Below are 17153 nucleotides of genomic sequence, written 5' to 3'. Positions count from 1 at the left end.
TTGGTACTGAAGTTGGGCGTGGGTCTTTCTTAAAAGCTCCCAAGATGATTCTGACAGGCAGCCAGTTGAAAGCTGAGAACCCTAGAAATTCTGCAGAGTTCTGGGAGGAAAGAGCAAAAGGTCCAGGACTAGCAAATACAAATTAGGGAGCCTCTGAGCAATACATAGAGCATACTTTCCCCAGGGCACCTACTCTGAGCCATGACACAGAGATGGAAAAGGCACAGTCCGTCCTTTCTGCTGAGTTTGGTGGCTGATAAAGCCAAGGCTGGTGTGTAGGCCACAGTGGTGGGAAGTGGCATTGGGCTGGGCCTTGAAGGTAAGTGGAACTGGGACAGGTGGTAAAAGGCGTTCTGACCTTATAGAGCTGTGTCTTTATGAGGAAGCAAACTTTATTTTTAAGGCAGGACAAGAAAAAATTAACATGAAATTTTTATCTGCCGTTTGAGCCACTACCCCCTCCTCTTTAGTGTGCAATGTGCATCTGCATTATACATGAACTAAATCCCCTTAGAAGACACAGGAATGCCTACTTGCAAAAAAAAAAAAAGGCAATACTTCTACCTTGGCCTATTTCAAGCTACCAACATGGTTTAACTGGCTTGCTAAATTCCTGACATTAACAATGGACTGTCACAAGCCATTAAGAGCTAGCTCCAGCATCACCAATACCCCACATTCCCTCTCCTCACTGGTTAAGAACCACTACATTACAAGAAAATGTAGGATTTAAAAAAAAACACTTATCAAATAAAACACCATTAATGGTTTGTATTATAATAAAGTGAATTGCTGAAACCCACCTTTTGCAGCTAATTCTTAGGACAAACTTGGTAATACATTTGAGGGAGAGAGATCAGGCTGCCCAGACAGGCAGTGAGGATAACAGGCCTCTTGTCATGTCTAAATAGTAGGACATTACCACATGATGTCACTCTAATACTTGCTTATTTATGTCTCTGGGAGTCTCAGGCAAGTTGTCTCTCCTTTGCTAAAAGATTGGCATTCTTAACTTTTATACCTTGGGATGATTATGAAAATTACATCATACCTGTTGTTCATTACTTGAAAGGAATCTTTTACACATATTTTTTTTCTTGTAAAAGAGACTGAAAATTTTCAGAAAGGAGATAAGGGCAGAGACGCATTTTGGAATCACAGAACTTTGATTTAGCACAAGACTGTGATTTACCAGGTGGGTAAACTTGGACAAGATTCTTAACTTCTACTAGCTTCAGGGTCCTCACCTGTAAAATATGGAAAGATACTTGTAACTTCTACCTCACTGACTGGGAGTAAGTCACTTCCATTGGCATGTACTAAACACCCACCCCATGCCATTTCTCTGCACTGGGCCCAGAGAAAAACAAGATGAGGAAGTCCGAGTTCCTGCCCTTAAGAAGCTCAAGTTTAACCTCGAGGACAAAAACCTAAACAAGAGAATATAGAACAACGGCCAATTGACACGCTTAGGTTAGCACGCTAAAGTGTGAATGTGTTATCTGACATTCTCTAATACTGTGACAAAAATTCTTCACGTGTAGTAGCTTTTTTGTTGGGAAATAAATGAAGTGTTGGTCTTAATATTTCAATTATAAGAGTCACCAGAGATTAAGTGATTAGTGTTTTTATAACATCTGCCACACAGGGATGCTTTTAGAGGAGAGGACCAGGAGATGAGGGCACTGAAGCTGTGACTGTGGAGACAGGAGGAGTTGCTGAGAATGTGGGGAGTAAGGAAGAACAGATTGTAGAGGCGGGGAGGTAGACATAGGCATGGTTTTCAGAGATAGTCAAGATGAGCACGTGGAAGAACGTGCACATGCAGCACTAATTTACTGCCTGTGTGATTTGGGGCACATCACTTTCCCCTCTATAAGCCTCCATTTCCCTCTCTATAACTCATCAGGTATTTAGGATAAGTATTAAGCAAATGTTCTTGGGTTGCAAGCAGCAGAAATGAATGCTGGCTAATAAAACAAAAGTTATGTTGAAGCAGCAGGTATATATGAAGACATCAGAGTGGTAGAGACTTTGGCAACACAAGAATATAGGCCCCACTGAAAGAATTCACATTCCAGAAAAAAATTTATACACTTTTCTGGCCGAATAAAATGTGTCTACTGGCACCATCAGCCTCCAGTCCTCCAGTCTGCAACTCTCTCTACAGGAAAGAGCCCAGGTTCCTGCATAGCACCAAGGCCCTGTCAGCCCCAGAGGAACTCAAACTCCAGGCTAGAAACCCAGTTCTAGGCAACAGGGAGGGCCTAGATGGCAAGGCGTTAGGTGATAAAGACCATGTCTGGTTCTTTCCCAAAGCTGCAGCTCCCGCACAAGGCCAGGGACAGAGGCAGCCTCACAGATTGTCCCCAAATCCGGACTCTTTGTCTAAGGTAAGAGTTGGCTCACAGATATTTGATAGCCCATCAGATTACGCAGCTCACCAATGTCTGATTTCACAGACAACTGCTCATGGACCCCTGGTCATGGGCTGCATCAGGAGGTGGGGTAGGAGAAGAGGCAGGAACCACCTTCTTCTAGGCAGTCAGTCATTCACCAGCTAAAATCTCACAAAACTCGATGGCTTCTCCCTCAGCCCTAAAGCTACTAAGTGGTCACCACGCCTAGCACTTCTTTCTCCATTTGCAGCTTTCCAATACACCGCCTCCGCCTTCCTACCCCCAGGAACTCTGAGCTCAGCCACCAACGTGACTGTCCACTGGATCCCCCACTAGCTGTGTGTAATCCCAAGGGAAGGGCCATATTCTGGCCATTTCTGTCTCCAGCTCTGGGCCTCACCCATAGTAGATGCTTGGTAAGTGCTTAATGGTTGCTAACCATTAAGAACCATTGCTATAGATTGAGTGTTTGCTTCCACCCTCCCAATCCCCCACCCCTCCCTCCAAATTCATATGTTGAAAACCTAATGCCCAAAGTAATGGTATTAGGGGAGACCTTTGGAAGGTGACCGTTGGGAGGGCAGAGCCTTCATGAATGGCTTTAGTGTCTTTATAGAAGAGGCCCCAGAGATACCCCTCATCTCATCCACCAAGTGAGAGCACAGCCAGATGTCAGGAGTTTGTAACCCAGAAGAAGCCCTTCACCAGAACCTGGCCATGCTGGCACCCTGATCTTGGCCTTCCAGCCTCCAGAACTGTAAGAAATAGATTTCTGTGGTTTATAAGCCACCCCGTCTGTGGTATTTTGCTATAGCATTCCAAACTAAAGTAACCATGTTTGCCCTTCTAGAAATAATCATGACCTGGGTCAGGAGACCTAGGCTCAACCACTGACATGGCCCCCTCTGTCCTGGCCCTCAGTTTCCCCATCTCTACAGGAGGGAGAGAACACATGATTTCTAAATGGCCTTCTGGTTTCTCTAACACCCTCCTGATTCAGTGGTTATTTGTGACTCTGTAAAAATAGCTGCAACTTTGGCAGGTGTCTAAAGGGAGAGGGCCACCGATGGGTAGAAATGGCCCCTCCCACTCAGGAGACACCCATGGACTGTTCCTTTGAAGGGGGCAGGTAGTGAGGGTTGGTTAGTGAGGCAGTCAAGCAGTGATAAAGCTGGGGGCAGGTGACCATCAGGGGCAGAAACAGGTGACGGAAATCAGACACCTAGTTGTGAGTCTCCCACCCACCACTTAACTATGTGACCCAAGCTTGTCCCTTAATCTGAGCCTTTGTTTCCCCCTTGGTCCATGGGTGAGCAAGCAGTATGAGTGTCTGTTGGATTGAATTTTGAACCCTGAAGAGCTAATAGAACAGGAAGCTACATTCTGGGCTCTATGATGATGTTGCCCTCATGGGGAGAGCAGAGGGGGAGGGCCCAGTGAGCCTCCCCAACCCCTGCTGCTCCCCACCCAGCAGAGCAGAAGGTGCTGATATGCCTAAACCCAACTCACCACCACCTTCTGCTACCACACTAGAGCAAGAAATCCAGACCAGACAAGAGGCATTGCATCTTAAAATTTTATGTGAAATTCTGTAAATGTGTATAGAGTGGCCTGTGGCTGTCTGCACACAGGCCTGGACTGTAGGGACACCACTGCTCAGCCCTTGCTGCCCTGCCCCGCTCCTCAAACTCTTCCTTGCTGACCCAAAGCTGCTGGATGGCCTGCAGGGAGGCCAGGATGGAGCCGCCGGTCCACACGGAGGTCTTCCTCTCGGGAGCAGCAGCCACTGTGGGGCTGTCCCCCGGGCAGGGGAAACTCAGCTCCCTCTGGAAGCACTCTGGGAAGCCGTCCAGCATGGTGCAGCTGCCACACAGCAGCAGGTTGGCTGCCATCTCCTCCTTGAAGCCGGCCTCCTGGCAGTGGTTCAGGCAGGCGGCCATGAGCTTGGGGAGACCAGGCTGGTTGCTGCCCACCAAGGTGGGCTTGAAGAGCATCTCAGTGAACAGAAAGCGCTACTGACCGATGGTGATGAGCTTGCCGTTGGGGAGCTCATAATCCACACGCAGATCCTCCAGGCACAGGCCAAGCTCCTCCACTGGCTTGAGTGCCGAGTAGCAGAACTTCTTCTTGATGTGCTCGATGATGTGCAGGTGGTCGTCCGTGAACTTGTGGCCGGCCTCATTGAGCAGCTGCAGCAGGTAGTTGGTGAGGTCACTGCCGGCATAGTCGGCACGACTTGTCAGGCCTGGCAGCACGTCGCCCTTGGAGATGGGCACCACATGTGAGACACCGTGCCCACTCTCCACCACCAGCCCAGAGGTCTTGCCATAGGAGTAGATGGACAGCAACGACTGGGAGGTCACGTGCATGGCAGGGATGCCAAAGGTCTCGAACATGAGCTCTGCATACTTCTCACGGTTGCTGGTGGGGCTGAGCAGGGGGTCGGAGACCAGCACAGCATGCTCCTCGGGGAGGATCTTCATGGCCGTGTGGAAGATGTACTCCCAGATGTTCTGGACACAGTCCCAGTCCACCACGATGCCGTATTTTAGCGGATAAATCAGCTTCAGAGGCACCTCCATGTTGAGCAGCTCGTGGCCCATGTAGGTCTGCTTGTGGGTGTCACAGGCATCAGCTGCCTCAGAGCAGAGCTTGCCCACAGTGGAGGAGATGAAGTAGGTCGGGCTCGGCTCGCCCACATAGCCACACTTACAGTACTGGGAGCCCAGGTCAATGATGAGTGCCTTGATCTTACTCATCTTCTTGGGCTTCATCTTCAGCTGAGTGGATGAACTTGTGTCCCGGATGCCAGCCTCAGGACCTGGCAGCGTGCCTGCCTCTCCAGGGTCCCCCTGAGCCGTGCCCATGGTCTTGGGGCTAGGGCTGTTCCTTGTCTCCATTTGCCTTCCTTGCTCACTTTTCTCACGTCCACATCCTAGAGCTCCGTGGGGAGAAATAAGAGGTCCACCTCCAGCAGTGCCTTGGCAACCCCTCAGGATTGTGATGTCACCACGGGCTAGTCCATTCTGGCAGCCCAGGGAGGGCTTGGCCTTGGCAGGCCCTTGATCTATCACCCCCACCTCCATTGGCATAACTCGACTTTGCTCCCAGACAGAGCAGGTGGCCAGCACAGTTTTAGAAGTCCAACCACACTTGGGTCTCAGAGGTTTCTGCTCCCTCTCCTTATATCCTCACTCCTAATCCCTCGTTCACTAGCTGAACACCTCTTCCTCCTCAGCTTCTTGGCCAAGAGGGTGATAAATACTTGAGCAGTATTGATAAATACTACAGCCAAACACTGTAGCAGGCACCTCACATGACACTTCACAGAATCTTGGGAGGTAGGCAGAGCTAAGGAAATCAAGGCTCAGAATGCAAATGACTTGCCCAAGAGAAAACAGCTCTTGGAGTGTTTGTTTGTACTTTAACCCAAGTTCCTCCAAATCCAATGTACCAGGTCACCTTAAAGAGTGTGTAGGTGGTAACTACAGCTAGAGGGGAAGATGGTAGAAGAGTAAGACGCGGAGATCACCTTCCTCTCCACAGATACACCAGAAATACATCTACACGTGGAACAACTACTACAGAACACCTACTGAACGCTGTCAGAAGACCTCAGACCTCCCAAAAGGCAAGAAACCCCCCATGTACCTGGGTAGGGCAAAAGAAAAAAGAATAAACAGAGACAAAAGGATACGGACGGGACCTGCACCAGTGGGAGGGAGCTGTGAAGGAAGAAAGGTTTCCACACACTAGAAAGCCCTTTCCCGGGCGGAGACTGCGGGTGGCAGAGGGGAGGAGCTTTGAAGCCGCAGAGGAGAGCACAGCAACAGGGGTGCAGAGGGCAAAGCGGAGATTCCCGCACAGAAGATCGGTGCCGACCGGCACTAACCAGCCCGAGAGGCTTGTCTGCTCACCTGCCAGAGCGGGCGGGGCTAGGAGCTGAGGCTCGGGCTTCGGTCGGGGCGCAGGGAGAGGACTGGGGTTGGCGGCGTGAACACAGCCTGCAGGGGGTTAGTGCGCCACGGCTAGTTGGGAGGGAGTCCGGGGAAACGTCTGGACCTGCCGAAGAAGCAAGAGGCTTTTTCTTACCTCTTTGTTTCCTGGTGCGTGAGGAGAGGGGTCTAAGAACGCTGCTTAAAGGAGCTCCAGAGATGGGCGTGAGCCACGGATAAAAGCGCAAACCCCAGAGACAGGCATGAGAGACGCTAAGGCTGCTGCCGCTGCCACCAAGAAGCCTGTGTGCGAACACAGGTCACTATCCACACCCCCCTTCAGGAGAGCCTGTGCAGCCCACCACTGCCAGGGTCCCGGGATCCAGGGACAACTTCCACAGGAGAACGCACGGCACGCCTCAGGCTGGTGCAACATCACGCTGGCCTCTGCCGCCGCAGGCTCGCCCTGCACTCCGTGATCTCCCCTCCCCCCGGCCTGAGTGAGCCAGAGCCCCCGCATCAGTGGCTCCTTTAACCCCGTCCTGTCTGAATGAAGAACAGACGTCCTGCGGCGACCTACACGCAGAGGCGGGGCCAAATCCAAAGCTGAGCCCCTGGGACTTGTGAGAACAAAGAAGAGAAAGGGAAATCTCTCCCAGCAGGCTCAGAAGCAGTGGATTAAAGCTCCACAATCAACTTGATGTACCCTGCATCTGTGGAATACATGAATAGACAATGAATCATCCCAAATTAAGGAGGTGGACTTTGAGAGCAAGATTTATAATTTTTCCTTTTTTTGTGAGTGTGTATGTGTATGCTTCTGGGTGAGATTTTGTCTGTATAGCTTTGCTTCCACCATTTGTCCAAGGGTTCCATCCGTCCGTTTTTTGTTTTTGTTTTTTTAAATTTTTTTCTTAATAATTATTTTTATTTTAATTATTTTATTTTACTTTATCTTCGTTCTTTCTTTCCTTCCTTCCCTCCTTTAGAAAACGAATCATCCCAAATTGAGGAGGTGGACTTTGAGAGCAAGATTTATGATTTTTTCCCCATTTCCTCTTTTTGTGAGTGTGTATGTGTATGCTTCTGTGTGGGATTTTGTCTGTAGAACTTTGCTTCCACCATTTGTCCCAGGGTTCTAACCATCCGTTTTTATGTTTTTTGTTTTTTTTTCCTCTTAATAATTATTTTTTATTTTAATAACTTTATTATATTTTATCTTACTTTATTTTTTTACTTTATCTTCTTTCTTTCTTTTTTTCTTCCTTCCCTCCTTCCTTCCTCCCTCCCATCCTCCCTCCCTTCTTTCTTTCTTTCTACTTCTACTAATTGTCACTTTCTACTTTTTCTCCCTTTTCTTCTGAGCCATGTGGATGAAAGACTCTTGGTGCTGCAGCCAGGAGTTAGTGCTGTGCCTCTGAGGTGGGAGAGCCAACATCAGGACATTGGTCCACAAGAGACCTCCCAGCTGCACATAATATCAAACGGAGAAAATCTCCCAGAGATCTCCATATCAACACCAACACCCAGCTTCACTCAACGACCAGCAAGCTACAGTGCTGGACATCCTATGCCGAAAAACTAACAAGACAGGAACACAACCCCATCCATTAGTAGAGAGGCTGCCCCAAATCATAATAAATCGACAGACACCCGAAAACACACCACCAGATGTGGAACTGCCCACCAGAAAGACAAGATCCAGCCTCATCCACCGGAAAACAGGCACTAGTCCCCTCCACCAGGAAGCCTACACAACCCACTGAACCAATCTTAGCCACTGGGGACAGACACCAAAAACAAATGGAACTACAAACATGCAGCCTGCAAAAAGGAGACCCCAAACACAGTAAGATAAGCAAAATGAGAAGACAGAAGAACACACAGCAGATGAAGGAGCAAGATAAAAACCCACCAGACCTAACAAATGAAGAGGAAATAGGCAGTCTACCTGAAAAAGAATTCAGAACAATCATAGTAAAGATGATCCAAAATCTTGAAAACAGAAAAGGCAAAATGCAAGAAACATTTCACAAGGACCTAGAAGACCTAAAGATGAAACAAACAATGATGAACAACACAATAAATGAAATGAAAGATACTCTAGATGGGATCAATAGCAGAATAACTGAGGCAGAAGAACGGATAAGTGACCTGGAAGATAAAGTAGTGGAAATAACTACTGCAGTGCAGAAAAAAGAAAAAAGAATGAAAAGAACTGAGGACAAGTCTCAGAGACCACTGGGACAACATTAAACGCACCAACATTCGAATTATAGGGGTTCCAGAAGAAGAAGGGAAAAAGAAAGGGACTGAGAAAATATTTGAAGAGTTTATAGTTGAAAACTTCCCTAATATGGGAAAGGAAATAGTTAATCAAGTTCCGGAAGCACAGACAGTCCCATACAGGATAAATCCAAGGAGAAATATGCCAAGACACATATTAATCAAACTGTCAAAAATTAAATACAAAGAAAGCATATTAAAAGCAGCAAGGGAAAAACAACAAATAACACACAAGGGAACCCCCATAAGGTTAACAGCTGATCTTTCAGCAGAAACTCTGCAAGCCACAAGGGAACAGCAGGACATATTGAAAGTGATGAAGGAGGAAAATCTGCAAGCAAGATTACTCTACCCAGCAAGGATCTCATTCAGATTTGATGGAGAAATTAAAACCTTTACAGACAAGCAAAAGCTGAGACAGTTCAGCACCACCAAACCAGCTCTAAAACAACTGCTAAAGGAAATTCTCTAGGCATGAAACACAAGAGAAGAAAACGACCTACAATAACAAACCCAAAACAATTAAGAAAATGGGAATAGGAACATACAGATCGATAATTACTTAAATGTAAATGGACTAAATGCTCCCACCAAAAGACACAGATTGGCTGGATGGATACAAAAACAGGACCCATATATTTGCTGTCTACAAGAGACCCACTTCAGACCTAGAGACACGTACAGACTGAAAGTAAGGGGATGCAAAAAGATATTTCATGCAAATGGAAACCAAAAGAAAGCTGGAGTAGTAATTCTCATATCAGACAAAATAGACTTTAAAATAAAGACTATTAGAAGAGAAAAAGAAGGACACTACATAATGATCAAGGGATCGATCCAAGAAGAAGATATAACAATTGTAAATATTTATGGACAAAACATAGGAGCATCTCAATACATAAGGCAAATACTAACACCGTAAAAGGGGAAATCGACAGTAACACATTCATAGTAGGGGACTTTAACACCCCACTTTCACCAATGGACAGATCATCCAAAATGAAAATAAATAAGGAAACCCAAGCTTTATATGATACATTAAACAAGATGGACTTAATTGATATTTATAGGACACTCCATCCAAAAACAACAGAATACACTTTTTTCTCAAGTGCTCATGGAACATTCTCCACGATAGATCATATCTTGAATCACAAATGATGCCTTGGTAAATTTAAGAAAATTGAAATTGTATCAAGTATCTTTTCCGACCACAACGCTATGAGGCTAGATATCAATTACAGGAAAAGATCTGTAAGAAATACAAACACATGGAGGCTAAACAATACACTACTTAATAACGAAGTGATCACTGAAGAAATCAAAGAGGAAATCAAAAAATACCTAGAAACACATGACAATGGAGACACGACGACACAAAATCTATGGGATGCACCAAAAGCAGTTCTAAGAGGGAAGTTTATAGCAATACAATCCTACCTTAAGAAACAGGAAACATCTCGAATAAACAACCTAACCTTGCACCTAAAGCAACTAGAGAAAGAAGAACAAAAAAACCCCAAAGTTAGCAGAAGGAAAGAAATCATAAAAATCAGATCAGAAATAAATGAAAAAGAAATGAAGGAAACGATAGCAAAGATCAATAAAACTAAAAGCTGGTTCTCTGAGAAGATAAACAAACTTGATAAACCATTAGCCAGATTCAACAAGAGAAAAAGGGAGAAGACTCAAATCAATAGAATTAGAAATGAAAAAGGAGAAGTAACAACTGACACTGCAGAAATACAAAGGATCATGAGAGATTACTACAAGCAACTCTATGCCAATAAAGTGGACAACCTGGAAGAAATGGATGAATTCTTAGAAAGGTACAACCTGCCAAGACTGAATCAGGAAGAAATAGAAAATATGAACAGACCAATCACAAGCACTGAAATTGAAACTGTGATTAAAAATCTTCTGACCAACAAAAGCCCAGGACCAGATGGCTTCACAGGCGAATTCTATCAAACATTTAGATAAGAGCTAACACCTATCCTTCTCAAGCTCTTCCAAAATATAGCAGAGGAGAAACACTCCCAAACTCATTCTACGAGGCCACCATGAACCTGATACCAAAACCAGACAAGGATGTCACAAAGAAAGAAAACTACAGGCCAATATCACTGATGAACATAGATGCAAAAATTCTCAACAAAATACTAGCAAACAGAATCCAACAACACATTAAATGGATCATACACCATGATCAAGTGGGGTTTATTCCAGGAATGCAAGGATTCATCAATATACGCAAATCAATCAACGTGATACATCATATTAACAAATTGAAGGAGAAAAACTATATGATCATCTCAATAGATGCAGAGAAAGCTTTTGACAAAATTCAACACCTATTTATGATAAAAACCCTGCAGAAAGTAGGAATAGAGGGAACTTTCCTCAACATAATAAAGGCCATATATGACAAACCCACAGCCAACATCGTCCTCAATGGTGAAAAACTGAAAGCATTTCCACTAAGACCAGGAACAAGACAAGGCTGCCCAATCTCACCACTCTTATTCAACATAGTTTTGGAAGTTTTAGCCACAGCAATCAGAGAAGAAAAGGAAATAAAAGGAATCCAAATCGGAAAACAAGAAGTAAAGCTGTCACTATTTGCAGATGACATGATACTATACTTAGAGAATCCTAAAGATGCTACCAGAAAACTACTAGAGCTAATCAATGAATTTGGTAAAGTAGCAGGATACAAAATTAATGCACAGATATCTCTAGCATTCCTATACACTAATGATGAAAAATCTGAAAGTGAAATCAAGAAAACACTCCCATTTACCATTGCAACAAAAAGAATAAAATATCTAGGAATAAACCTACCTAAGGAGACAAAAGACCTGTATGCAGAAAATTATAAGACACTGATGAAAGAAATTAAAGATGATACAAATAGATGGAGAGATATACCCTGTTCTTGGATTGGAGGAATCAACATTGTGAAAATAACTCTACTACCCAACGCAATCTATAGATTCAATGCAATCCCTATCAAACTACCACTGGCATTTTTCACAGAACTAGAACAAAAAATTTCACAATTTGTATGGAAACACAGAAGACCCCGAATAGCCAAAGCAATGTTGAGAACGAAAAATGGAGCTGGAGGAATCAGGCTCCCTGACTTCAGACTATACTACAAAGATACAGTAATCAACACAGTATGGTACTGGCACAAAACCAGATATATAGATCAATGGAACAGGATAGAAAGCCCAGAGATAAACCCAGGCACATATGGTCACCTTTTCTTTTTGATAAAGGAGGCCAGAATATACAGTGGAGAAAGGACAGCCTCTTCAATAAGTGGTGCTGGGGAAACTGTACAGCTACATGTAAAAGTCTGAGATTAGATCACTCCCTAACACCATACACAAAAATAAGTTCAAAATGGATTAAAGACCTAAATGTAAGGCCAGAAACTATCAAACTCTTAGAGGAAAACATAGGCAGAAATCTCTATGACATAAATCACAGCAGGATTCTTTTTGAACCACCTCCTAGGGAAATGGAAATAAAAACAAAAATAAACAAATGGGACTAATGAAACTTCAAAGCTTTTGCACAGCAAAAGAAACCATAAACAAGACCAAAAGACAACCCTCAGAATGGGAGAAAATATTTCCAAATGAAGCAACTGACAAAAGATTAATCTCCAAGATTTATAAGCAGCTCATGCAGCTTAATAACAAAAAAACAAAAAACCCAATCCAAAAATGGGCAGAAGACCTACATAGACATTTCTCCAAAGAAGATATACAGACTGCCAACAAACACATGAAAGTATGCTCAACATCACTAATCATTAGAAAAATGCAAATCAAAACTACAATGAGATATCATCTCACACCGGTCAGAAAGGCCATCATCAAGAAATCTAGAAACAATTAATGCCAGAGAGGGTGTGGAGAAAAGGGAACCCTCTTGCACCGTTAGTGGGAATGTAAATTGATACAGCCACTATGGAGAACAGTATGGAGGTTCCTTAAAAAACTACAAATAGAACTACTATATGACCCACCAATCCCACTACTGGGCATATACCCTGAGAAAACCAAAATTCAAAAAGAGTCATGTACCAAAATATTCATTGCGGCTCTATTTACAATAGCCCGGAGATGGAAACAACCTAAATGCCCATCATCAGATGAATGGATAAAGAAGATGTGGCACATATATACAATGGAATATTACTCAGCCATAAAAAGAAACGAAATTGAGCTATTTGTCATGAGGTGGATAGACCTAGAGTCTATCATACAGAGTGAAGTAAGTCAGAAAGAGAGAGACAAATACCGTATGCTAACACATATATATGAAATTTAAGAAAAAAGAATGTCATGAAGAATCTAGGGGTAAGACAGGAATAAAGACACAGACCTACTAGAGAATGGACTTGAGGATATGGGGAGGGGCAAAGGTAAGCTGTGACAAAGCGAGAGAGAGGCATGGACATTTATACACTACCAAACGTAAGGGAGGTAGCTAGTGGGAAGCAGCCGCATAGCACAGGAAGATCAGCTCGGTGCTTTGTGACCACCTGCAGGGGTGGGATAGGGAGAGTGGGAGGGAGGGAGACAGACGCGGGAAGAGATATGGGAACATATGTATATGTATAACTGATTCATTTTGTTGTGAAGCAGAAACTAACACACAATTGTAAAGCAATTATACTCCAATAAAGATGTTAAAAAAAAAAAAAGAGAGTGTGTAGGCCCTGATGAAAGAAACCTGGCCACAAGCAGTGCCCAGTCTAGTTGGGAAGAAGATGAATGGATGCAGAGGAGTTTGCAGGTGTACGTCTATTGGGAGAACAGAGGCGCACAACGGAGGGAGGGAGTCAGAAGGTTCTTCAGAAAGGTGCTGCCTACGTAGAGTACTGCAAGATAGGTGGATATTTGTTAGGTAGCTAAGGGGAGGGAAAGCCATCCAGAACAGAGAGCACAGCCTGAGCAAACACTCGAGGGAGGCATGGTGGAGAGCTTCCAGTAGTTGAAGTGTTTGGAAAAATAGATCAGGATAAGGCAGTCATGGGAGCAACTAGGGAGGACCTCAAATGCTAGAGGTTAGGGCTTGGATTAAACTGACAACAGCTGGGGAGCCAATGAAGCCTTTAAGCAGGTGAGTGGTCAGATTTGGTTTCCAGGACAAAATCTTAGAATGATTCATGTTTAGCTGTAATATGGAGGGACAAGTCTCTGAGATCTAAAAGGAGGATGTTGAAGAAATTCTTGTAAGGCTTGAAGGTGGCCTAAGCTAGGGCTGTGATAGTGTGGGAAAAAAAGGAAGGGGCAGGTTCTAAAGAAATTCAGAAGGTAGGATCTAATCTAATTTGTTGGTTCTCAACTGTCCTCAATTCAATCCAAGCTTTTAGTCTAACATTTGAGACCCTTTCACATAGGCTCCTGTGACATCTCTAGCCTCTAGCATTGCGTTTACATTAGATGATTAGATGTGGGGAGTGAGGAAGAGGGAAGGATGAATCCCTTTCCTCTGCCCAAGCAAAGATGGTCTGTCATCGAGAACAAACAAATTCATTAGGTTCCCATAGGGTCCTCTGTACCAAACTGTCACCGCTCTAAAAAAAAGACAGATTAGGGCTTTGGTAAAGAAACAGGAGGAAGAGGGGAAGAGAAACAACTGGGGCTAAGGAAATTAATAAGGAAATTAATAAGGGCAGAAGTAGTTGAAGGATTAGGTGACGTGGATAGGAAAGAAAAGAGGGATTGTTAAGACATAAGAAATACTGCTGTGGAACATTAATAAATAACTCGTGGGGATTTCTGTTTGCTGAATTGTTTCTTGGAACTGGATTATGTGGGCAACAACTTTATAAGGATTACAGTTATGAGCACCACCAAGTTCCATTGGTGGTGTCTCAAAATCACAGAACCTGAGGATTAAACACTTGATCTGGCATGGACAGCTGTGAGGGACAAACTTTTCCTCACATTGGATTGACATCTGTACCTCTCTGAAGAAGCCATTAATTGGTCTTGGGTCTACTTTTGAGGTTGTGCAAGGCAAGCTAATTCTTCCATGTGACAACACTTAAGCTATTTAAAGGCGATGCTTGTGGACCCCCCTAAGCCTCCTCTTCTTCCACTCCTTATGGAAAGGCAGTACAGAATAGAAAGAGGAGTAAGGAATTGGACTCAGAAGACCCGAGTTCAAATATAGCTTCATTATTATAATCTGAGCTTGGGCAAACTACTCAAAATGTTAGTCGAATCTGATTTTGATAGTGCTATATCCCCTCATCAGCTTGATCCCTATCCACTGCCTCCAGGTTTCAGGCTTGAGCATCTAGGTGGATGGTAGGGCTCCTCGTATATAGACAGAGGATACAGGGGCAAGAGCAGTTATACAGGGGAAGGCAATGAGTTCCATTTGGGGCATGCTGACTTAGAGATGTCCAGAGGCCACTAGGCTGTGGATTATGGAGCTCGGGAAAGAGAAACAACAGAGTATCTCCACCTTCTGAAGACAGCTCCTTTCCCTTCCACCTCGAGGGAACTGGTTAGTCTTAGAATTGGGGTTATCACACTGAGGGCTGAGCTTTGGGAATGAGGCTCACTGTCTGTCTGACAAGGAATTCTTTTCTTTGCTGGGAGCTTGACTCAGTTTCCCAAATGTCAACATATTGAAGAGTTGGATTCCTAGGTCTCAACAGTCCTAGGCTCGAAACATTCAGATTCAGTAAGGTGGGGGTGGGATCTAGGAATCTGCATTCGTGAAAAGAAATGTTGTACACTGGCCTTTTCCTTATTAGATTCTCTTTCTTCCCTCCATAGCTGCTAAAGCTACAGGGCCTGGTTCACCTTTCCTCCAAAGGTCAAGGGTGGGTGGTGTCCCAAAAAACAAAACTAGGAGCAAGGATACCACCTCAGGGAGAAATGTGTTTCTTGGTCTAATTTTTTCACGTTTTCTTTCTCCACGATAGGGGAGAGCCTCAGCGTTGCTTTCCAGAAAGATCATCTCATGTTTTTTTTGGTCTTGGGCCAGAGGAGCAAAAGTAGGTGTTATCCCATGAGAAAATACGGCCCAAGAAAGTATGAGCAACATAGAGTGTCTCTACCTAGAGGGACCTCACCAGAGACCCCAGGAGCCCACATACGCCTTAGATGGCTGGTGACAAGTGTGCAGGGTTGCATGTGCCAGGCAGTGGAGGTTTTGGGTTCAGTGTGCCAACAGTCTTTATATCTTTCCGTCATTGATACCACTGTGTGCTGACCCAGAGAGAAGGGTCACAAAGGGTGACGTGAAAGCTAAGGGGAAAAGGGTTTCCATCAGGAGACAGCATCCAAGTATGCATAATCCTGAGAGGTGAAGTAAAAGGAGTGAAATGGGTCCATTGGCTTTAGCCTGAAGGATGTGGGGATGGACCCTGACAGTCCCTGTGCCCATGGACCTTACAGATGGAGCAATTGGCCTTAAGCTAGCACATCATTTCTCCCACCTATGATGACAGAAAGCACTAAGGACAGCAAGCATGAGCAGTGGGGGAGGAGCCTGTGAAACAGAGCATGTCATGCTCTGAGTGTCTTAGTGAAGTGGGATGCACAGGTCGAGTGACAGAGGGTGAATAATGGTCCCCCAAAGATGTCCACATCTGAATCCCTGGAACCTGTGAATATGTTACCTTTCATGGTAAAAGGGACTTTGCAGATGTGAGCTAAGAAGTTTGCAATGGGGAGATTAACAACCCTTGATTATCCAGGTGGGCCCAAAGTAATCAGAATTATCTTAAGAAGAGGGAGACAGGAGGGTCAAGTTCAGATAAGGAGATATGACAATGGAAGCAGAAGTCTGAGAGGTCTTTGAAGATGAAGGAAGGGGCCACAAGCCAAGGAAGGTAGGCAGCATCTAGGAGCTGGAAAAGGATTATCCCTTAGAGCCTCCAGAAGGAACGAGGCCCTGCTGAGACCTTGATTTTAGCCCACTAAGACTGACTGTGGGCTTCTAACCTCCAGAATTGCAGGATAATAAATTTGTGTTTTAAGCCATTAAATTTGTGGTAATTTGTCACAGCCTCAATAGGAAACTAGTAGAGCCTCTTACAGGACTCCAGGGCAGTAAAAATGTACCAAGCAGCTGCATATTTCTCAGAAATCAAGAGGTGGGTTGAGGAGAAGGAAAATGGATGATTCTAAACTAAATACAACTTTGGTTGTCATACAAGTTCTCTTGAAATAAAGTCAGACAATCCAAGTTGGCCATGCAAACCCCTGAAAAGCAGAGGTAAGTAAGCTATTTCTCAGGCAGCCAGGCATAGAGAAAAGTACTTTCCTATTCTTCTTTCAAAGTTCAATACCATCTCCTCCTCTACCCATTGAACCAAGAAGCTGCCCCTATCACATAGTCACAAGGCTCATGAAACTAGACTTGGTCCTTTTCTTCTCTCATACCCCAAAAGGAGTAAAGAGCATCCCCAGTAACTTCCTTAAAGGAGAAAGCCCACCATTGTAGTGACTGCCTCCTTATTAAGAGCACAGTGCTACATAACATAAGG

At 44.5% G+C, this 17153-nt stretch overlaps 1 protein-coding gene across 1 annotated transcript; it reads right to left on the bottom strand.

Moving 5' to 3' along the window:
• Nucleotides 1-3976: 3976 nt before the first annotated feature.
• On the bottom strand, nt 3977-5437 carry LOC307180578 (actin-like protein 7B; the record flags this gene model as incomplete). The annotated part of the gene is given in 2 exon segments (XM_079910962.1): nt 3977-4411; nt 4415-5437. Coding segments are annotated over 2 exon segments (1320 nt in total). The 5' UTR covers nt 5300-5437.
• Between the last annotated feature and the right edge of the window lie 11716 nt (nt 5438-17153).

This window comes from Stenella coeruleoalba, assembly GCF_951394435.1.
Source record: "Stenella coeruleoalba genome assembly, chromosome: X".
NCBI lineage: Eukaryota > Metazoa > Chordata > Mammalia > Artiodactyla > Delphinidae > Stenella > Stenella coeruleoalba.
Note: the sequence above shows the minus strand (reverse complement) of the source record. Positions and strands in the feature narration are given on the sequence as shown.